This window comes from Artemia franciscana, chromosome 3 (assembly GCF_032884065.1).
Source record: "Artemia franciscana chromosome 3, ASM3288406v1, whole genome shotgun sequence".
Lineage (NCBI taxonomy): Eukaryota > Metazoa > Arthropoda > Branchiopoda > Anostraca > Artemiidae > Artemia > Artemia franciscana.
In genome coordinates, this window is record NC_088865.1 from 10,397,800 (window position 1) to 10,422,725 (window position 24,926).

The following is a 24,926-nucleotide window of genomic DNA, read 5'->3' on the forward strand; positions in this document are numbered from 1 at the left end:
ATCCCTCTACGAATGAAATGAAACTGCATTTTGCACCCTCAAATCCATCGAAAAAAAGTGATAGTTCCAATACATTGTTTGTATTGATTGTTCTCGGAATCACCCTCACCATTTTCTTAAAGTTTTGACTTATTATTCTAAGCTTTATTGAATATTTAGGATCAAATAGGGCCTCTATTCTTAGTAAAAACTTATAATTTAATAAAAAAAAACTTCCATAACTTATTGTCCTTGCCCTGCAACATATGGGAAAGGTTGTCAACTTATGAATAATTATTGGACCTTTGGAAAACTGTGATCAAAAGCTGCCTTAAAATTTTGATAGGGTGCCTTTTTTTGGGGGGGGGCAAGGTAGGAGGAAAAGCTGGTTACCCTCTTAACTTTTTTCTCTATCTTAAAAAGGGCTCTTGAACTTCTGCTTTCAAATTCAAGGAGTCACCTCCCTAACAATGTTTTAATTAACCATAACAATGGTTAATTTTCATAGCTTATAGCCCTTACCCTGTGGTATGAAGAGGGATTGTCAACCTCGGAAGGATATTTATTCTACCTTTAGTTTATTTTGAACAAAGTAATCATCTTTAAATTTTGATCGGAAGAATTGTTGGAAAACAGGCACGGAGACTGGGTCTTTTCCCCTCCATTTGCTGTTGATTCTTCAACGAGCACTAGAACTTCTCATTTTGAATCAAAAGAGGCCCTTAGTCTTACCTTTTTTGGTGGCAATCCTTTATAGCTTTTATGTCTTGTTGACATTTTTCACCTTACTCATCAGTATTGGCGACTGAAATTTATGAAAAATAGTTAAAATGGCGACGTTATATTATAAACAAGGTTTCTTAAATTTAAAAGCATATTGTTTACCAGGTTAACGTTTTGTTGTAAAATTACCGCAAAATGAAAACCCGGTCAGTAAAACTGGTGAAACAAGGTAAAATTTGTAAAAAAAAACGAAGGTATTTCTTAGGATAATGGTGGGTAAAATTGCTGTTTTAGAGTTGCCCTGGCTCGAGAAGACCAGTTGAGCTTTTTTTCAGCGGGGTTGATTGCCCTCCACTTGCTGTTAACTCTTAAACGGGCACTAGAACTTCCGATTTCTAATAAAAAGAGCTCCTTGGCCTCACCTTCTTAGGTGGCAATCCTCCATAGCCTTTATGTCTCTTTCACCTTGTCCATCACTAGTGGCGACTAAAGTTTTTGATAATAGTTAAAATTGTAACATTAATGATAAACTTCACTGCTAATGTTAGAAACGAGGATTCTGAAACGTAAAAGCATATTGTTTACCAGATTGACGTATTGTTGTAAAATTGCTGCAAAATAAAAATCTGGCCAGTAAAACTGGTGAAACAAGGTAAATTGGTAAAATGAGATATTCCCTAGGAAAATATAGGGTAAAATTGCTGTTTTAGAGCTGCCCTGTATCTAAAAGATCAGTTAGGCTTTTTTTGCCTGTCTTTTATTAATGAGAATTGTTAATGTTATTGGTTTGGCTTGGGTTAGTAAGATAATATCCATCCTCTATTGTGAAAACCAATAGGTAGAAATTTCCTTAACGTAAATAAATTCAAGATCTTTTTAAAATACTATTTAGTTTTGGGCGCATAAATTTGATCACTATTCATTTTATTCGTTAATAACAAATGGATTTTGATTTGCTTAGGGTTGACGGCAGGGGCTAATTTGGGCCTGATCCCCCTGACACTTTAAAATTCTTTGAATTTCTTGACATTCCCCTATCAAATTATCTAGCATTTGTTTTACGTGGCAGGGGCTAATTTGGTCCCAATCCCCTGACACTTTAAAATCCCTTTAATTTCTGGACATTCGCCAATTAAGTTATCTAGAATTTGTTTTACAATTGTCCACTCCCTTCTCAATAAAACAAAAAAAAAAAAATGGAAAAAATCTATGATGAATTCAAGTCTGTTTCTATTTTATGATATACCCTCTGCAAACACACTCATTTGTCAGCAGTTAAAAAAAAAAAAACAAAAAAAAAAAAAAAACAAGAAAATAAAAACGCCAATTGTCCCCTTCCGTTTCTTCTGCTTCCATCTCGACGTAGGCTTTAAAATAAATTATCTTTTATTTCGCCTTTCGTTAATTGCTTCGACAAGAAGCAATTAACGAAGAAACATTTTTTGTTTCTACCCCAATGTGTCCATGGTAATACACTATCCTATACACTTCTAAGGAACGCTCGGTAAAAAACAAAAAGTATGTCTCGGGGATAAAAGGTCGTCTGACTTAAGAAATCATATCAGATCGATAGAGTGTATTAAAGTTGAGATGGTTATAATTTTTAAGTGCTAGATTATTTCCTGAAATGAAAATTATGTGTGCGGTTAAAGATAATATAGTCTTTAACCGTGTAATTCATTCTTACGAATATAGAGGAGAGACACATAAATGTATTTTATGATGCATATGGGGGGAGGGGCAAATGGTCTTTTCTTAAATTGTTTTCATTGGAAACACAAAAAGGCTTATGATCTATAATGCTTGATTGACGTTACAACGGTCTATAATGATGTATAATGCTCGACTGACGTTACAACGGTCTATAATGATCTATAATCTATAATGATCTACAATCTATTATCTATAATGCTTGACTGACGTTACAACGGTAGAATGTATACCGCCTAGTTTTTCTGTGCTAGAGTAGCAACGGCAAAAAAATATGGTAGGTAAAAATCCCAGTTTTCTCTTGGGCTTGTAGCCTAGAACACACGTAGTTTTTTTCAGGCACTCCTTTCATCTTAACTTTCACCTTAACTTTTCATCTTAACTTTTTATTTGGTTCTTTTATTATTATTGTTAAGTACTTTTATAATTAAAATTTATAATATTTTCAATATTTATTTTATTTAAACATTTATTCTTTTATTATTAAAAATTTACCTATTGTTGTTATTATTCAGGCCTTTTGATTTTCATGCTGAAGGGAAGGAAATGATTGAGATTGTCCGTTTTTATGATCAAGATCAAATTTGGCGCTGTTTTTCCGAATTTTGCAATATTTCAAGCTCAAATTGACGACGTTTCTTGCGAAGTGACAACGATTTACCCAATGGGTTCCAAAAAAAGCTACGTGTGTTCTAGGCTTTAGACTGGGCTACATTGCTACAGACTATCTTCCAAACCTGTTTCTCCCAGCCTTTGGCTACTTTTGCGCGATGATAACTACAGAGTGCCGTAAAAGAGGTAAAACACCGGCAAAACACGTAAAACAGTAAAATAGGTAAAATACCAATTTTGTGTGGTCTCTAAAGTCACGTATATACCTAGGCTGGCGTACTATTCAGCTATGCAGTTACCCTCAAATGTTATCAATTGAAAAATCAATTTGCAACCAAGTGTCATGAACAAAATTGGCACGCAACAAGTACCAAAAACAAAAATCAGCAGGCAACAAGGTCCATGAAGAATATCAGTTTCACGAAGAGAAAAATCAAATGTACAAGTCTTACGAATAGAAAAATCAGCACTCAACTAGTTCCATGAACAAAAATTCAAACAAAAACCAAAGAGTAAAATCAAGACACAATCAAATTCTACAAACAAAATCGGTATGCACTAAGTTCCATGAACAAAACCAGTTTCACAGTAATGAAAGGTTAATGTACAAGTTTCACTAAAAGCAGAATTAATATGCAATATGTTTTACGAACAACAATCATCACGTAACAGATTCCATGAAAAAAACCAGTTTTGCGATGAGAAAAATAGTTGTACGAGTTTAACGGAGAGAAAAATCAACATATAACATGTTTCATGAACAAACATCGGCTCGCAACAAGTTCCAAGAACAAAAATCAGCATGCAAAAAGCTCCGGGAAGAATATCAGTTTTACAAGGAGAAACAAGTATATGCACAAGTTTCACGAAGAGAAGAAACAACTTGCAACTAGTTTCACCAGCAAAAATCAGGACGCAGCCAGTTTCGCGAACAAAAATAAGCACACAGCAAGTTCCATGAACAAAATCTGTTTCTTGGGGAGAAAAATCGAGGTACAAGCTTTACGAAAAGAAAAACCAACATGCAACAAGTTTCGCAAACAACAATCTGCACGCAACAAGCTCCATGGACAAATTAAGTTTCATGATGAGAAAAATCAATGCACAAGTTTCATGAAGAGAAAGATCAAAATTCAACAAGTTTCATGAACAAAAAATTAGCTTGCAACAAGTTTCATGAAGAAACTCATTTTCACGAGGAACACAATCAGCAAACAAATTTTACGAAGAGAAATGTCAAGACGCGACAAATTTCATGAACGACATCAACATGCAGTAAGCTATCTGAAAATGAAAACATCAGAATCAGAGTGAAAAAAATCAATGTATAAGTTTCACGAAGAGAAAAATCAGCTTTTAGCAAGTATCAGAAAAAAAATCGGCACGCAACAAGTACCGAAAACAAAAATTAGCAGGCAACATGGTCCATGAAGAATATCAGTTATACACTTGAAAAATCAAGTGTATAAGTCTTACGAATAGAAAAATCAAAAAAAATCAGCACGCAACTAGTTCTATGAACAAAAATTCTAACAAAAAACCAAAGAGAAAAATCAAGACGCAAACAAATTTTACAAACGAAATCGGTATGCGATAAGTTCCATGAACAAAACCAGTTTCACAGTAAAGAAAGATTAATGTACAAGTTTCATTAAAAGTAAAATTTGTATGCAACAAGTTTTAGGAGCAACGATCATCACGTAACATGAACAAAACCAGTTTTGCGATGAGAAAAATAATTGTGGAAGTTTCATGAAGAGAAAAATCAACATATAACATGTTTACAATACATATATCAAGTTTACAAGTTCCATTAAGAGGTAAATTAAGATGCAACACATTTCATGAATAAAAGTCAGCAAGCTGCATGTTCCATGAACAAAAAGTAGTTTTCAGTAATATTCACATATCAAGTTTCATGAACAAAATCAGTTTCACGAGGAGAAAAATCAATGTTCCATGTTCACCCAAAGAAAAATCAACATACAACAAGTTTTATGAACAAGAATCAGCACTCAACAAGCTCCACGAACAAAAATTAGCACGCGACAAGTTCAATGAGCGAAAATCAGTACCCAGGAAGCTCCTTAAACAAAAAAAGTTTCACGATGAGAAAAACAAATATAGTAGTTTCAAGAAAAGAAAAAATCAACATGCAACAATTTTCATGAAGAAAAATTTGCATGCAAAATTTTCCACGAACAAAAATCAGCGCCCAACAAGTCTCTTGATCAAAGTCAGTTTCACGAGGAGAAAAATCAATGTAAAAGCTTTACGGAGAGAAAATTCAACATACAATAAGTTATGCGGAAAAAAATCAGCATGCGAGAATTTCCTAGAATGAAAGTCAGCACCAGCAAGTTCCTTGAACAAAATCAGTTTCACGATGAGAAAAACAAATCTACAAGTTTCACAAAGAGAATAAATCAACATGCAACAAGTTTCATGAACAAAATTTGCACGCTACAAATTCTACGAATAAAAATCAGCACGCAACAAGTCCCATGAACAGAATTTGTTTCACGAGGAGAAAAACTAATATACAAGTTTCCCGAAAAGAAAAATAATCATTTGACAAGTTTGACGAAAAAACCTTAGCGTGCAACAAGTTCAACGAACAAAAATCAGCACGTAATAAGTTTCTTTAACAAAATCCGTTTTGTAAAGTGAAGAAAAAGTCAATGTACATGTTCTATGAAGAGAAAAAACAACATACAACAAGTTTCACGATGTAAAAATAGGTAGGCAACAACTTCCATGAGGAAAAATCAGCATGCAACAAGTTCAATGAATAAAATGAGTTTCACAATGACAAAAGTCGAAATACAAGTTTCCTGAAGAGAAAAATCAGTATGCAACAAGTTTCAAGAACAACAGTCTGCACGTAACAAGTTCAATGAACAAAACCAATTTCACGATGAGAAAAATAAATTTACAAGTTTAAAGAAGAGAAAAAATCAAAATTTAACAAGTTTCAGGAAAAAAAAATCAGCACGCAACAAATTCCAAGAATATAAATCAGCACGTAAAAAGTTCCATGAACAAGATCAGTTTCACGAGGAGAAAAATCAATGTAAAAGTTTCACAAAAAAAAAAATTAACAGGCATCAAAATCCACGAGCAAAAATAAGAACGCAAAAAGTTCCATGAACGAAAATCAGCTCACAGCTAGTTCCTGGAACATATCAATTTCACGAGGAGATAAACCAATGTAAAAGTTTCACGAAGAGAATAATCAGCATGCAATAAGTTTCACGAACAAAAACCAACACTAAACAAGTTGCAGGAACTAAAATCAGCACATATCAAGTTCTTTGAAACTTGTTTTCAAGTTCAAAGAACAAAAATTAGCACGCGACAAGTTCCATTAGCGAAAAACAGTACCCAGCAAGTTTCTTGAACAAAATCAGTTTCACGACGAGAAAACAAATGCACAAGTTTCAGAAAGAGAAAAAATCAGCATGCAACAAGTTTCATCAACAAAACTTTGTATGCAACAACGAACCAAAATCAGCGCCCAATAAGTCCCTTGATCAAAGTTAGTTTCACGAGGAGAAAAATCAATGCAAAACTTTTACGAAGAGAAAAATCAACATGCAGTAAGTTCCATGAACAAAAATCAGCATACAAGAATTTCCAAGAATGAAACGCCCAGCAAGTTCCTTGAACAAAATCAGTTTCACGATGAGAAAAACCAATCTACAAGCTTCACGAAGAGAATAAATCAACATTTTTTTTTATTATTAATACCAAATACGGTAATATACGGTTGCATAAATCAACATGAAGCAGGTTTTGTGAACAAAATTTACACGCAACAAATTCCAAAAACAAAAATCAGCACGCAACAAGTCCTTTGATCAAAATCAATTTCACGAGGAAAAAAATCAATGTACAAGACTTACTAAGAGAAAAATCAGCATGCTTGAAGTTCCATGGACAAAATCAGTTTCACGAGGAAAAAAATCAATTTACAAGTTTCACGAAGTGAAAAATCAACAGTTTCACCAACAAAGTAAAATCAGTATATGAAAAATCACATGTTCTACGAAAAGAAAAACAACATACAATAAGTTTCAAGAATAAAAATCAGTGGGCAACAGCTTCCATGAGCAAAAATCAGCATGCAACAAGTTCAATGAACAAAATCAGTTTCACAATGACGAAGGTCGATATACAAGTTTCCTGAAAAGAAAAATCAATATGCAACATGTTTCAAGAACGAAAATCTGCACGTAACAAGCTCCATGAGCAAAACTAGTTTAACGATAAGAAAAATAAATGTACAAGTTTCAAGAAGAGAAAAAATCAACATACAACACGTTTCAGGAACATAAATCAGCACGCAACAAATTCCACGAATATAATTCATCACGTAAAAAGTTCCATGAACAGAACCAGTTTCACAAGGAGAAAAATCAATGTAAAAGTTCCACGAAACAAAAAACCGACAGGCACCAAGATCCACGAACAAAAATAAGCACGCAAAAAGTTCCATGAACGAAAATCAGCTTATGGCAGGTTCCTCAAACATATCAGCTTCACGAGGAGATAAATCAATGTAAAAGTTTCACGAAGAGAATAATCAATATGCAACAAGTTCCACGAACAAAAATTAGAGCTCCACAAGTTCCACGAACAAAAATTAGAGCTCCACAAGTTCCACAAACAAAAATCAGCATTCAACGAGTTCCATGAGCAAAAAGCAGCACCCAGCGAGTTTCTTGAACAAAATCAGTTTCACGAGGAGAAAACAAATTTACAAGTTTCAAGAACAGAAAAAATCGACATGCAACAAGTTTCATGAACAAAAATTTGCATGCAACAAATTGCACGAACAAAAATCACCACCCAATAAGTCCCTTACTCAAAGTCAGTTTCACGAGGAGAAAAATCAATGTAAAAGTTTTACGAAGAGAAAAATCAACATGCAATAAGTTCCATGAAAAAAATCAGCTTTCCAGAATTTCCAAATATGAAAATCAGCAGCCAGCAAGTTCCTAGAAAAACCAATCTACAAGTTTTAAGAAGAGAATAAATCAATATGCAACAAGTTTCATGAACAAAATTTGCACGCAACAAATTCCTCAAACAAAAATCACCACGCAACAAGTCCCATGCTCAAAATCAGTTTCACGAGGATAAAAATCAATGTACAAGACTTACTAAGAGAAAAATCAACATGCAATTAGTTCCACGGACAAACATCAGCATGCAAGATGTTAAATTTAATGTTAAATGATTGATTCTTATGTAAACGAGTATTTTTGCATGAAAATGCCCAAAAACATATTATATGTGTGATAATGCCTACTAAAGGATGTTGTTTGTCAGCCATTGGGTTTCACAGGCTTGGAACTGTCATAGAAAATCGCAATCTAGCAATGAAATGGCAAGTTTCCGCTGTTCAAATAAAAAAAATGTCATTTTTAAGTTTGTAAATTTATTTTGAGGGAAAATGCTTGAAAAACCCTTAGGTATGATAATGTGCACTAGAAGTGTGTCATCGAGGGATGGGGGAGCAGCTGGTACAGCAGGCCTCAATTGCTAGGAGTCATCAGAAGAGATGCTAATGGAGATTTTTTCATTAAGTTTAAATGATCAATTCCAGTGTAGACGAATATTTTTGCATGAAAAGGCTTGAAAAATAAAATACGTGCGGAAAAGATTCTATTAGTAAAAAAATACGCTATGAAAACCCCGCAATGTCATCGGATAGTACTCTCTTTGGCGTTTCTTTGGGGGTGGGGGCTTGTACATTGTGCAACGCTGGCCTCAATTGCCAAGAGTTATCAGAAGAAACGCTAATGGATATTGTTTCATTAGGTCTGATTATCGACTCTGGTATAAACAAATATTTTTGCATTAAAATCCCTGAAAAATGTCATATGGGTCAAAAATACTCTATTGGTAAAAATGCGCTAAGAGCTACCCCCAATATTATTGTTAATACACTCTAAAGTATTATTTAACAAGCAGGTGTATTTGAAATGTAGCCAAACTCTAGTAATCGAGTTTCCCCTGAGTATCTTAGCTATTGCAGTCATATGAAACACGTAATCAATACCTCAGTCATTCTAGTAAGCGGGACATGGACATTTTCCGCATGTGTAATTGGTTATCTCGTAAAATATATTTCCTGGATCATAATATTAGAAATAGATTGCTGGTCTTGCTGTCTAGGGCGCAGTTCCATTGGATGGAAATGGCCCTTTTGAATCCTAATGGGGACACAAACCATTAGAATATAGAAATTCCTTGTGAAAAACGCCTTGAAAGAAAAAGAAACCCCGAGGAAAAAACCTCTTAAAGTATTATGTAACACCGATATGTGTACTGTCATTACGACATTAAAACTTGAAACGAACAGAAATTACTCCATATATGAAAGGGGCTTTTCCTTCTCAACGCCCCGCTCTTTACGCTAAAGTTTTTTTTACTGTTTTAAAATGTAGAGTTAAGAAAAAGAATCAAACTTTAGCGTAAAGAGCGGGGCGTTGAGACGGAAAAGCCCCTTTCATATGCGGAGTAATTTCTGCTCGTTTCAAGCTTTAATGTCGCTCCTTACTTTCATTTAAAAAACTTGTTTTTTTTATTTAATTTAACTTAAGGACGGGTGACCAGATCACCCAGATGATAATGAAATTTGATATTTTGAAGGAACTCATGTCTCAGAGCTCTTATTTCAAAACCTCAACCAGATCTGTTGAGATTGGGGGGGGGGAGTTGGAGAGGGAAACCGGAAATCTTGGAAAATGCTTATAAATATCGAATATTCGTGATTGACTTAACTGGACTGAATCTGCTCTCTTTGGGGGAGTTAAGGGGTGGGATTCAGTGCTTTGGCGAATTTGGTGCTTCTGGACGTGCTAGGACGATGAAAATTGGTAGGTGTGTCAGGGAGCTGCATAAAAAGTCGTTTTTCCTGATTTGACCATCTGGGGGGCTGAAGGGAGAGGAAAAATTAGAAAAATTGAGGCATTTTTAACTTACGAGTAGATGATCGGATCTTAATGGATTTTGACATTTAGAAGGACCTCGTGACTTTTATTTTTAAAATATAATAGGTCTTATTTTTAAAATAAGACCTAAAAATAGGTGTTATTTTTAATCCCGACCGAAATTAAGCCTCTGATTTTCCTTTTAAAGCAATCTATGGATTCTTAAAATTTTGCTAGAGCTTATGCCATATGAGCTATTGGCTCTTCCGGCCTTGTCACAATTGCCATATGAGCTATTAGCTCTTGTTATTTTGTCACAATCGACCACTATGATAAAAGTTTTATTTTTCACTATTATTTTTCTGCATTTGTTTTACTATTTCAAATCGGCAGTATATCTACTTCCTTTTGCTTATTAAGTACATGTTATGGTATATCAAACAAAAACTTCTTATCATTCCTGCAAATACAGTCTTTAGGTCCTTATTCATATGACCTACTCATTTGACCTAATTAGTCATTTGGTCATTTGACCTAATTAATAAAATAATTATTTGACCATTTCTATAAAAAAAAAACTCTCCCTCTCTTCCTTTTTTGGCTAGAATATTTGTATCCAAACTTGACATGCTGCATCGTCTAAGGCATAATTGGTTCAGTTTTCTAAAATAATTACAACTAGAAAATTTTGGTTATCCATGACCTTACTCACTACAGTGTTTTACCGATAGAATAGCTTCCTTCACTATCAAGTTTAGTAAGACCTGACATTTAAGTAGCAGTAGTAGTAGTGGTAGTAGACAGGTTTAATAGCAAAAACTTGACAGCTGTCGCTGATTTGTATTTTTTTTACAACATATACAAAATCAAGCTACACTTGTAAATATAAATAAAACTATAAATATTAACTCTTATTATACATTTTGAGGAAAACCGGGACGAAAGAACTACCATATCGGTTTGTTCTTGCTTTAACGGGAACTAACTTATCTTGCTTTCTCGTTGTTGATGGTAGAGGTTGATCAGGTAGAATGTCACAGTGCTGACATTTAGAAAGCAAGTTTTTTCTGAAACTCATTATCAGAGTTTCGTACCGGTTTTGGAGTGACGGCAGTCCTAGCACTTCCAGAGCCTTTTCATAGGGGATGTCACGGCGGCCCAAGATGATCGATACCGCTCGCTTCTGAACCGATTCAAGCTCCTGACAAAGATACACTGTTCTCAGTGCTGAAAGCACCCATACAGGACACGCATATTGCAGAATGGAGTGGACAGACGCTATGTATGCATACTTAATACTCTCTGTGTTTGCACTGAACCTACGCATACCGTTTAAAGTCTGTAGACTAGCGTTTGCACTTTTAACCACGTTTTCAATATGTGTGGCAAAGCTGAAGTCATTGGAAAAAGTAACTCCAAGGATCTTGATACTGTTTGCTAGAGGGAATGGAACATTTGGCTCCATAATATCACTTTTTAGCGGGTTAAAGCGCACTATCTTCGACTTGTTCACATTAATCTCAAGATTTAGCTCAGCGCACTCTTTTTTGAAAACACTGAAAAAATTTGAACTGAACTGTGGCGTCACAACTCCGTTTTGTACTAAATATTTCAGGATAAATGACAGGTCATCCATGAACTTCTAGCGGTCGTCATAGTCAGCTATGAGGAAGTTAATTACATACAAGAATACAATGCTGCAAGCTTAGTGCCCTGTGGGGCTCCACAGATGGATGAGGACCATTCGGATTTGGTGTCACCTTCGTAGAGAGCAAACACACGATGCATCCTCTGACTGAAAAAGTCCAACACGAGCGTAAGAGTCTTTTTCTTAGCCCCCATTAGCTTGAGATTAAGGGCAGCTACAATATGATTGATTAGATCAAATGCCTTTCGGAAATCTATGGCACTAAGGTCTACAAAACTGTGACCTTTTTCGACCAGCTTAAGGAGACTATCGTACATCCTCACTAGGTACACTTAGGTATTACAGTCTTTCAGTCCGCCGTATTGTCTCTGGTCGATAGATCCCTGGATTTGATCAAGTAAGACCCTCATGATAAAGGTCTCGGCCACTTTTGCCAGGCATGGTGTTTGCGAAATAGGTCTAAGTTCGTCACATCTCTTAGGGTTGGTAACCTTCGGAATTACTCTAACGTAAGCTTTCTTCCAAACAGCTGGAAAGATCCCTATACGAAAGCAAAGGTTTATCAGCACTGACAGTGGTTTTGCAATGAAAGGTGTGTATTCTCGAATCAGTTTGGGTGGAAGTTCGTCTGGATAAGCTGAACAGTTTACTTTCACCTTCATCTGCACAGGAGTCAAGTATTTCAGACTTCTGGGCTTGTGTGGGAGAAGGAAATGAGGTCCAGATGCGGGTGAAATATTGATTAACCTCATCAGCAGTTGTGTAAGTTCCGTCAGGGTGGCTTATTTTTATGCTGTTATGAATGGATTTGCCAGTGATTTGCTTGACCGCTCTGTGCCATTTCCTGGGATTAATGTGCCTAAGACTGTCCGAAAATTCTCACGCCCGTAATCTTTCTTTGCACTTCTCGTGAGAGAGGTAATGTGATTTCGCAATTTTTTCGCATTTTGCAAATCTCCTTCTTGGAAAAGCTTGCACTTTTTTCGGATTAGTTTCTTGATTTGGGGGGTTATCCAGGGTTTATCACTTTCACATCTAGTGAAAGTCTTTTCAGGAAAAAACTCGAGGTATTTGGCATGGAGAACTTCGTTGAACAGTTGGCATTCTTTTTTCGAAGCTTTTGTCTCCATACACTTCTGGAAAAGAGTAAGTAGCTATCCATCGACCATAGGTGCAAATTGCTGAATCAGTAAGCGGAAGATACTTGACACGCTTAATTTTAAGCTTGGGTATTGAAGAGGCAGCTGACCAGAGCACAACGTTATGATCAGAACAGGCAAGCGGCCCAAGGGATTCAGGGGTTTGGTAATATGTCTCACAGTTGGTCAGGATTAAATCAAGTATGCTGCCAGATTCATGTGTTGGAAAATTTACAACCTGCTTGAGGGAAAGGCATGATGCTAGCCAGCTTTTCTTGGTTTGGTTAAAGTCCCCAGCCAGAACAATAGCAGGATTTCCAATGAAAGCACGAAGGTGTTCGACAGTCTTTTGGAGGTATGTGACAAGATCACGGCGATTTTTAGCACTTTCAGGGTAGTAGATTGAAGCAAAGATAATGCATGAGTAAGCACGCGGCATGGCCGATGGTTTGCACCAAACCGACACAGCCTCATGTTCAGTGCTTTCAAGTTCACGTAGCTCCTTCATTAGGATATCTTCACGTACGTAAAGGGCTACTCTACCGCCTAGTCTCTGGTCACCAAGAGCTTGTCTTGTTCTGAGGTATAGGGCATAACCGGTGAGCCTTCCTGTCACTTCAGTCAGGTTCCAAGTTTCTGTTATGGCTGCGACAGAAACATTGTTCTGCCTTAATACTACATCGATCTCATCTATTTTATTGCAAAGAGAACGTGCGTTACAAAGCAGGAATGTGGGAAAACGCTTCTTTGCATTGTATGCGACGGGAGACAGAGTTGATAGGGGTAGCCTAGAGCTTTCTGGGCACGGGTCTCCTTCGTATCTTGAGAGGGAGGGGAGAGGTTTCTGGTTCAAAATTTTTACTTCTATATAGAACCAGTCTTTTTGTTGTCGGTAATTTGGTGTTCTGGCAGAGACAATTGTCTCAATCGCTTTACTGGGGTGCTCTCTTTGTCTAGTTTTAATTCGTATTCCAGCTCTTTTCCCGCGCCGCCTTCTTCTTTTCTGTCCGTACAGAGTAACGGGTCCTGGTGGAGCCTTCATCAGTCCGAGTTCGTTTAAACGGATGAAGGTGGATGGCGCTAATGGTGAAAATGGATAGGGTCTTATTTTAATGAGCGTTTTCATCAAACTGCTGATACTTGCTTGGTTGGTCATCACACCGATTATTAGTCTATGAGCAACTGCGTTCAGCAGTATATGAATTTCTTAGGGTGTTTGATTTGATCTCACACATAAATAGAGCTAAACTTTCCAGATGGTCTACGGCCCGAGCGCCATCTAGGTTAATGTATGGATGTTGTATAAAGATGGCGCTACCACCTAGTAAGGTGAATAAGGCTCAAATAAATAGAGCTAAATCATTCCTTCAAGGGGATTACATAAAAAAATAAGTTTTTTTTAAATGAAAGTAAGAAGCGACATCAAAACTTAGAACGAGCAGAAATTAATCCGTATATGAAAGGGGCTTTACCTACTCAACGGCCTGCTCTTTACGCCAAAGTTTGACTCTCTCTTAACTCTACTTCTTAAAACGGTAATTTTTTATAGATATTGAAGATATTGAAGCAATTGAAGGTATTATTGCACGACTATTACTGGCCGACCTGGATTGTATGTCAAACCGAAAACTGGCATTCTTATTATTGAAAAAGTAAAGAGAGATTGAAAAAAAATGCTGGCAAATACAAGTAAGCTTTTATTATTGACCTAGTTTTTTTTCAATTCATTTTTTAAAGAATTTTTCTATTCATTGATAAGCTGATGTGATCTTGCCTGCTATGAAAACTTGATCGTATAAATGTTTCTTTTTTTTGGATGAACACGAATATGCCTATTGCTTCCTTCTGGCAAAAGAAATTCTTTTATCTTCAGCCCAATGTTAAGCACAAAAAAGGAATTTTTATAAATGGTGCGGGAGGGGGGGTGGCTTGGCTTAAAAAAAAACCACTTGTTTAGAATTACGAAAAACAATTACGGGTTATCCATTCAAGCTTTTTGGGTATAATAATAATTTATTCCTCCAGTTTTTTGATTACTTAAAAAGGCAACTAGAACTTTTAATTTTTTTTTACGAACATTTTCATTAGTAAAAATATACGTAATTTACGAATTAACTTACGTAACAAACTTCTATATTCGTATGTTTTATTGCGTATATGAAGGAGTTCACCCCTCGTCGATACCTCGTTTTTTACACTAAAGCTTAAATTCTGTCCCAATTTCTTAAGAATGACCCTTGAATAACAAAGACCGTAGAATAAATAGTTGAAATTACTAAAAATACTTTAGCGTGAAGAGCGAGGTATAACGAGGAGGTAAACTCCTCATATGCGCAATAATTTCTGCTCGTTTTAAATTTTAATGCTGCTCCTCAATTTCAGTAGAGAAAAACTTTTCATATTTATTTTTTCATTGTTTTTTTTTTAATAATGCTAGAAAATCCTGCGCTCCCTTCATGGAAATTTTCTTCCCCCATGATAAATTCCTCCAAGGAAAGTTCCCCCAACATATCCCCCTCTTTTCAACCACCCCCCCAAACCAAAAAATCCCCCTGAAAACGACTGTACGCTTATAAATAACCATTACTGGTTATTTGTATAACCAGTAATGGTTATAACCATTGCTGGTAATAACCATGTAGCCCCTCCCACGGGGACTGTGGGGGAGTAAGTCGTCCCCAAAGACATAGTTATAAGGTTTTTCGACTACGCTGAATAGAATGGCTATCTCAGAATTTTGATCTGGTGACTTTGGGAAAATAACTAGCGTGGGAGGGGGCCTAGGTGCCCTCCAATTTTTGGTCACTGAAAAAGGGCAATCGAACTTTTCATTTCCGTTAGAATGAGCCCTCTCGCAAGATTCTAGGACCACTGGGTCGATGCGATCACCCCTGGAAAAAAAAATAAAAACAAATAAACACGGATCTGTGATCTGCCTTCTGCCAAAAAATACAAAATTCCACATTTTTGTAGATAGGAGCTTGAAACTTCTATAATGGGGTTCTCTGATACGCTGAATCTGTTCGTTAAGATTCTATGACTTTTAGGGGGTGTTTTCCCCTATTTTCTAAAAAAGCGCAAATTTTCGCAGGCTCGTAACTTGTGATGGGTAAGTCTAAACTTAATATATATTTATTTCTAACCCACATACATCAAAAAGATAAATAGTGGAGTAAAAACTTGAAGAAAAACGGAAAACAAATAACAAATAAAAAAACAAATAACAAAAAAACGAGAGTCAACAATAGACATTAATCATACAAACGGATCAGACCGTGGTGAGGCGACAAACGCCGATACGCCGTTTCTGAAAGCTTTTTGTGTAGATCAGTCAGCTTCTCAGTAATGTTCGGAAGATGGAAGTTTTTGATTATCTTTCGATTCTTATACCACAGAGGAAGATAGAGAAGAAATTTACAGAAACGGAAATAAGAGGATCGAATATCACTAATATCTTTTTTCTTAAATATAGGGTAAAGCCCAGAAAGGTAAAGGACAGAATGATCGGAAAAAGTAGAATAAAGCTTACCAAGGGCAATACGATTGTATTTCCCTTGATTGGCTACAATTTTAGAGTAACCAATCTGGATTTTCACTCTAGCATCCCAGACAGCACGCTCCCGAAGAGTTTTAAGATTTTTTGTAAGTGTAATACCCAACCACCGGATCGAATCTACATGAGGGATAGAAAAATTTTGAAAAATTAGAGGCCTAGGAGAACAGGGAACATTGAAAGAAAGATACTCACATTTATCAACATTAAGCGAAAGACCGATTTTAGTAAAAGAAGAAGAAACTTTATGAACCATCTGCGATAGACTGAGTTTAGACCGGCTAATTAGAAGAATGTCATCAGCATAAGCAAGGTAAGAAATATCACTCAAACCAACAAAACACATAGAAGAAATATTCTCAAGAATACCAGAGATACAAAATTTGAAAATACTAGGAGATAACACTCCACCCTGCCGTACGCCCCGACGAACAAGAACATTAGAAGATGAAAGGGCACCATTAGTTTTAATTCGAAGATAAGAATTACTATACCAAAACTTTAGAAGAAAAATAACTGAAAGGTTAATACCGTGACTATAAAGAGAGTAAAGAGCCTGACTATGTACACCACTATCGAAAGCCTTAGAAAGATCAAGAGCACAAATATGAAGACCATACCCTTTAGCCGAAGCATCTTTAAGAAGGAAAGCAAGAGCACGGTGAGCGTACTGGCACCCGATGCCAGACCGAAAGCCAAACTGATTCTCCCCGAAATTAGCATTCATACTTATGAAAGGAAGTAGGATGTGTTCAAGGATTTTACTAAAATTACAAGCAACCGTGATAGGCCTGTAAGAAGAACAATCCAAAGGAGTCTTACCTCGTTTAAGTACAGAAGTGACAGTTCCACACAAAAAGCTGTCAGGAACGAGGGAACAACAAAGGCACATTTGGAAAAACAACTGTAAATGGAAAAACAAAGACGGGCAATTTATTTTTAGATGACAAGCACTGATACCGTCAATATCAAGAGAACTTGATTTCAATTTCTTAACAGATGCAATTACAGCGTCAACTGAAACGGGAATAACTTGTGCCTGAGTCAGGGAAGGCGGGAGAACCTTATCAAGCAGTTTCGAATAAAGCGCGTGCACTGCATAATTCACTTTGGATAATATAACTGAATAGTGGTCAGACCATGCAGAAGGCGTAATGGGGCAATTAGGATTTGCCGAGTTATTTAAATTAGCTGAATTAATCACTTTGTCCCATTCTTTCTTATTGGTAGGATATTCTAACCCTTTGTAACGGCTCGATCGCAGACATTTCTTAAACTCACGCTTAGTTTTTTGTTTTATTTCGAACACATTCCCAGCTAATGGTCGACCGTTAGCAACCCATATACGCAGCCACAATTTGGCTTTCTTTTCACACTTTTCAGCTCAGGGTCACACGACCAGATTGGTTTCCTTGTACTTTTCCTCACTCGCTCCTGAGGGACAGCAACCTCCTCAGCGCGTTTTAAACACCACACGATTTGGTTGTAATAATGATTCAGATCGTAATTACTTTTAGTAGGACTAACACTCAGCTGGAGTAGATGAAAAGGTACACGTAAAGAACCAAGGAGAATGGCCAGGGTTGAAATATATAATGGCATATTAACATTTTTCCAATTACTCCGCACAAACCATTTAGAGGCAGGAGCACAAGCCTGGTCAGTACTATCTTTTCTAATCGAAAAGCATAGCGATAAAGGAAGGTGATCAATATCTTGCTCATCTTCGTGGACATGCACTGTTGAAGATGTAATGAACGGGGAACAAATCACGCGATCAATATCCGATAAGCTGCCGGAATTATGCACATACGAGAAGGGTAGATCCTTCGCAATTATTCTGTAATCAGGGAGACAATCAAGTAGGTTCACAGTACGAGCGGAATCACGTTTTACATCAGTGTTCATATCTCCAATAATAATAAATTCGTACCCATTTTTGCTTATACTTTGAAGGAGAGTTTTCAAACTAGAGCATGCTTTAAAGAATTTATTAAGCGATGTCATATTCTTCCCATCGTGAGCCAGGTAAGTGTTTATCAATACGGTTTTACCAAGTCTTATAGCCAATAAATGTTCATCAAAGAAATAGCATGACGGGACAGAAAGCTGAGCTTTTGTTTTATAATACATGCTAAACCCCCTGAAGGCCTTCCAAAAGTAGATTTAGCATTTGTTGTGAAAACAAAATGGGCGGAACTACGGCGCAGGAAATTAACACTCGTTGCGGTCAGAAGATGTTCCTGAAAGCATACAATGTCAAACTTACTGTACAGTTCATCAATGGTCAGGTCCTTGTTTTTCGTCCCATTAATATTGAAGGACACGAGTGATACTAATTCAGACATTAGTTTGTTTTCGGTAACTTGCGACTGACAATTGCTTTAAAATTTAGGGCAAGTGAGGCTAAACGAAACATGATCACCTCCACAGTTTGCGCACTTAGGTGACAAATTGCAAGGCGAGTCTCTATCTGAAACATGAGGACTGGCACATCGCCCACATTTTGGTGTAACACTGGGACAAGACGACTGGAGATGGTCAGGGGATCGGCAATTGTTACAGCACCGGGGAATCGCTTTGAACTCATAAACACTTAGGATTTCGTATCCAACTTTGAGACCATATCTAAATGCTTCGACTCTTGATGTTGCATCAGAGAATTCAAGTTTTACTGCAAGCGATTTCCCTAGCCTAGAGGCACCAGAAACACCAGGGCACGATATCAGGTGGGACAGTTCAAAATCAGGCGGGATTCCCTTCAGGAGTCCGTAAAACTTCTTGGTTAGAACTTTCGCAGAAGAGCCAGTAAACGCACTAGTCACCGATAAGCGGAAATCTTCAGCAACTGACTTATCTATATTGATAAACAGTTTGTCACGAACAGGGCGAATGCTAGTGATTGATTCGTGTCCATCAATCTGATCTATCAGATCTTTTCGTTTTATTGGGTCCGAAAGGGTAGATGGAAGGTTCGACACAAAAATAGTAGCATGCGAGTCGGGAATTGCAGGTTTCGGCAGTTGCGGGTAATTCAGTTCATAAGCATCCAGTTTGGTGACAACAACCTTGAGTAGTTGTTCCACGCGATTCACCTTTGTTGACAGCCTAGAATACGCAACTGCGGGCAAAACCGGGACCTCGGTTGGAGACTTGATCACATAAATCGGAGTTGATACCTCCTCAGAGTCCAGTTTCTTAATAAAATCAAGAATATCTTTCACATTGTTCGCAGAAGCTTTCGCACCGATGCGCCGGGGGCAATTATCATTTGGCGCAACCTTCGCCCAAAATTCGCTTTTCGCATCAGCAATAACACCGCATTCGAAAAAGTCTATTGCGTGTTGAATAATAGTAGCTTCTTCAATACCTTCTTCCCAGTTGTTTTGCAAAAAGTTCATTACCGGGCAATGCACATACTCTCTGTTATCCATTATCCTTTACTGGGAAAAACCAGTCAAACTGGTCAAAGAGCACGACTGATTCATACTTATGCGTCACTATAATCCCTATTGCGAAATTTTGATTTTCTTCACAAAAAACTTACTGGATTAATAATGTCCATGCAATATCCAATTTAGATGTTGACACTTTGAACTCTGAATTGTTAGAATAAATGAAACTTATATATAAATGAAACTTATATATTTAAAATCAGCATGAAAATGCGATTCTTTTGATGGAACTATTGTTATAAAAATTCCGTTTTTTTAGAGTTTTGGTTACTTTTGAGCCAGGTCACTCCTTACTCTACAGGTCGTTACCACGAACTGTTTGAAAAGACGCATACAAGAGAAGAAAAATAAAAGGGAATGACAGTTTTCAATTGTTAATTCAAATATTGTTGTTTTTTAAAGCACAATTTTTGAAGAAATTAACCGGATGCACAAATTTTTGCGAATGTATCAGCAATGTGAATTGCAGCAATGCGAAGTTGAAATGACGAGCCTGCCACTTCGTTAAAATTAAAAAATAACCTCGAAGATTGTCGCTCTGACAAATTACTATTTTTTTTTTTTAATGTATCAAACAATCTTTTTCAGCGACCGTTAGAGATGGGTTCTGTGCGTTTACTTAAATGTTGTCTCCGGTCACATATAAATTATTACGTTAATACTGATAAGGGGAAATGCCGAACTATTCCGTCATCACGAAGTCAGGATTCAAGCAAGGACTGGCAATTTATTTCTTCTTTTGTTGTTGTACTCTCGATATGGATTTCACTTTTCATTTTTGTGTGTGTCCTAATACTTTCCTTTTTGCCACCGTACTTTCCAGATTGGCTTCTATGCTGGGTTCACATCAAAGCCCATAAATTATCGATTTTTTCTCTGTTTGAAAAATTTTGAATCTTTGAAAAGTTTATCAAGAACCAGAAGAACGATCTTTCTCGGATTTTTAAAAATATTTTAATTGAAAACGCATAAGAATTCGGCTTAATAAATAGAGTATAAAATAAGGCTCCCCTGTGCTTCCAAACTTTAGTCTCCAGATCGCGCATGAAAAATGCAGGATCAAAAATCCGTCGGCAATCCTTCAATTTGTCGCAATCCAAGTTTCTACCACCATTCACGATCCGGTAGGGTAACGGGGAAGAAGCTACAGGGTTCTGCTCCGCCTCAAGTCTTGTCGCTTGACCTAAATCTCTTGACTTGTCTAGTTCTTCTGCGTGCCGCATTATTAGGTATTTTTGATATTTGCATCGACCAAGCTCCAAATACTTTTTACAAAGGCGCTGTCTATGTGTGATAACACTTTTAAGATGTATGCCTCGCTTTGATTTAATTTTCCCCATGATTTCGGCTTTATGTGCACAACATTACTGAAGGCTCCTGACTATTTTTCTTTTCTTCATTTCATTGAAATAATTTATAAAATTTCAAATTCTATTAACAAGCAGCTGTTTATACCAGCTTGTCATTCTGGTCTCTAGGGGTATTATCGGTGATCTGAAACGATTCTTTCTGGCAACCGACTTGTAAAAATTTCAGGTAGCTGAAAATATTCTATGGCACTTCAATTAATGAAATTAAAAGTGGCATCTCCCGCCAATGAATACTTGAGTACTTTTTATATATAAATTTTCAATTTAACATGGGATTTTGAGTTCCATCAATTCACTTAATCACGGCCTTAAAACATTTTCAAATTCCTTCTTAATGCAATGGTGGAAAAAGTCATACTTTAGTGAGTGTAGCAATTCTTATAAACAGAATAGTTTCTGTTTTTGGTTTCGCTTTCATTTGAAAGCAAATGAAACTGTCTCTTTTGCTTTCATTTGAAAAGTATTTGGTTTTTTTTTTTTTTTTTTTTTTTTAATATTCCTTTCTCATTTTTAATTTTGTATGCTATACAGTATAGTACGCTGTTCCCACCCAAACTGACTTTAGTGTTTACAATAAAATCAAAATTGTATTTAATATGCTTTGAAACCGGAAGTATTTACTTTGTTCTGTTTAAATATGTTAGTTTTAATTGTAATGCTTTTTCCATATCTGCTAATGATGATCGCTGTATATGTTGTCTAAATATCCAAGCCTTTGTATCAGTTTTCACTTTCTGATTAATGGACTTACCCCATTGGAACGTTTATTTGTTGGTCCTTTTGTCATTTAAAAAGGGGACTAAAACTTCAAATTTTCATTTGAAATTAGCCCTCCTTCTATGCTCTATGACCACTTATTTGGTTTTATCACCTCCAACGAAAGAACAACGAACAAACAGAAAGACAATATTGCATCTGTTATCAAACTTCTTGGAAAATATGCCAAATTATTTTTTTTTATGGCACTTGAAATTTACCAAGTAGCATATAGCGATCGCAATTTCTGTCGGTCCCAGTTTTTCTAGTTTGGGCCCTTCCAGATAAGCTAGGACGTTGAAAGTTGGCAGGCCAGACCAGGTACCAGATTAGAAATAGTCTCATCCGATATATCCGGGGGGGGGGAGTCTTGGAAAACGCTAACTCTAAATATATGGATTGTTCGTCATAGAATGGCAGTGGTGTGTAAGACGAGAATACCCAATTTAAGGTGCTACATCAGGAATAGTTTAAGAACCTTTTGGATGTAAGGCTAAAAAACTTTTCATATAATCTAAGTTAAAATATTTAAACAGAGAAAAAGAAATTTGAATAATTAGCCTTTATTTTATATCCATTTCTATCTTTTATCTCTAAACGATTAACGTTCTTTTCCTTTTCTAGGTTGAAAATTGAGAGCTGAGCAGTAAATTTCGAAACTAAATTTGTGAGGTCTGTATACTGTTGCCGTCTTTTTGTGTGATAGCTTTTATTTTCACAGAAAAAGGCGTTGCAGCAGAAGTGGCCCCTTATAATTTGAAGTTTAAATAAAAACCAAGGGTTCTCAACCTTAAGTAAAGTTAATTTTCAGTAAAAGTTTTGTTTATTCTTTTTTATCTCCCTTTTTCATTTTTTTAAAGAAATGGAACCCTTCAACATTTTCAAATCTATTATATTTTTTGCTCATCCCTTGCTAAACGAATTTACTGCTCATCTAAGCTCTTACTCCTTGTGTGGCCTCTCCTCCTCAGCCAAGGCGCCGCTTCCTGACTCAAGAAAAACAAAAAAAGAATTACAGTCACTTTATTTTCTTCATTTTATTAAAAATTCAATAAAAAAAATCTTATAAAAAATTTAATCTTGTTTAAGTGAAACTTACTTATTTTGTATGCTTACAGATTATCGTGTACTTGCTACATGCCGATCCTAAAGAAAGGAATTATTTTAGGAACCCTGATAGAATGTTTGAGTAAATTGGAAAGATGATCTTGCTCAAGATCATAGTCCTGGAAAAGTTTTTTTTACATTACAAAAAAAGAAAAAGAAGTAGCGCATCTTTGTGCTAAATTAATAGAATGGTAATTACAAAATGATAAAATAGACTAATACTTCAAATATAATTATTTGAGCAATCAATTGGTGAAGCGATTCTTTCAGTTTTAAGTTTGATTAAGCGGATTAGATTTATGCTCCTTTTTTATGCTCAAAATTTTTCTTTGTAATTTGTACGAATTGTTTTATTAATTTCTTAATACCTTTTTTTATTAACATTTGTAAAAATTTGGTTCGGAATAGATGATAGTAATACAGACCTAAAAAATTATATATAAGCGTTTTGGAGCAATAAGTATAAGAGTATCTTTGGGAGGGGGTATATTTTCACATTTAATATGTATTTTTATTTGTATATTCTCCCCCTGCGTGCATACATACCTGATTTAAAAGACATCGCCTTGAGACAGTCGATTACACAACATAGTCTATTAAAAGATTAGGTACACTTTAAATTAGTAAGGTCATCAAAACAGAAATACTTTTTTGCCCGTTCAACCTATCTTAGCCGGCTGACAAGTATTTTCTTTTGGTCGTTTTAGGTTATGAAGTTTTTCGTACAATAAATTTTTGTCTACGTACCCACATGAGCGAAATAAATGAATAAGCGAAGCTAATTAGTTAAATTTTACAAAGCTTTTCGTCTGAAAAAAAAAAACTCAAACGGTACAAATTTATTGATCCCCAAAGATGACAACTAAAGGTTATTAAATTGTCAGGCAAGGCTATATCCAAGTTGGAGGGAGTACATATTCTGTGCACTACTCGTAGTTCACATAAGATTTTTTCCCAAGGGGTAAACTCTTTCTTTCCCTTGGAAAACTGAAAATCACCAACACCATCTAAACTTCGGTGATGGACCACATGTCTTATTTTGGATACATTAAATGTGAGAGAGGGTAAAGGAAGTGGTATAATATCAGGAATGAAATTGCCTGCTCAAAGTTGAAAAGACTACTGAGACCTGCCAAAATTTTTCCAAGCTAATCCATGCCTACTTAGCGAAGATTTGATTTTCACATGAAATAGTACTACTCCTAACAACTCACTCCAGCACTAAGCCACTTGAGGCCAACCCATGTACGAACACTCCTCTCCCATCCCAATTTATTCAAAGCTTCCCTCTTTACACCCTCCCAGGTATTCCCCATTTTCTTTAAATCTTTCCTTAAGACATCCTTTCATTCCAAACGGGTACGACCTGTTTTTCGTTTTGCGCTAGACGGTTGGCCAACAAGGACTTAGAACTTTCTGACTTGAAATAATTTAAAAAAAAAACAATGCCGATTAAATGTTACTTCAAGAGAAATTTCAGCTTTGAACCTGTGACACTACTAATTAGTTTCAACAGTGATTTAAGGTAATCAAGTTAGTATGTAATATTGCAAATTAGTTATTTGACCTGAGGGCAAGAGTTAATATGTACCTTGTCAAGCTAACCCTTTTCCCCAAAGTTATCTGATCGAAATTTTGAATGGTTATTTTAATCAGCATAGTTGAAAGATCCAATAACTATGCCGGGTATATATGCATTTTAGCGACCCCACTCAAGTTCTTGATCTGAGTAGAACTGATTTCTCTGACCATAAATGAAATTTATTAAGTTTGCCATATGTAGTGATAGAGAATAATGCCTGACCATGGATGTAAAATGAAGACTTGGGATTTGCCAAGGACTGAAGAAGAGGGAATTAGACTTTTCCAGAATAAACGGGTGTTGCTCAAAACAAAACAGTGTGTCAATGGAAACAGCATGACTTAATGCTTT

General features: G+C 36.1%; 1 protein-coding gene across 4 annotated transcripts in view; it reads left to right on the plus strand.

Annotated features, from left to right (window-relative positions):
- The window catches only part of LOC136024867 (uncharacterized), a 45,535-nt gene extending 22,957 nt beyond the window's left edge, over positions 1 to 22,578 (plus strand). For all 4 annotated transcript variants that reach the window (XM_065700384.1, XM_065700386.1, XM_065700385.1 and 1 more), the window contains 2 exons: positions 14,302 to 14,441; positions 22,511 to 22,578. In XM_065700384.1, the coding sequence (XP_065556456.1) occupies positions 14,302 to 14,408 (107 nt within the window). In that variant the 3' untranslated portion in view covers positions 14,409 to 14,441; positions 22,511 to 22,578. The remainder of the gene's footprint in view (positions 1 to 14,301; positions 14,442 to 22,510) is intronic.
- Positions 22,579 to 24,926: the final 2,348 nt, after the last annotated feature.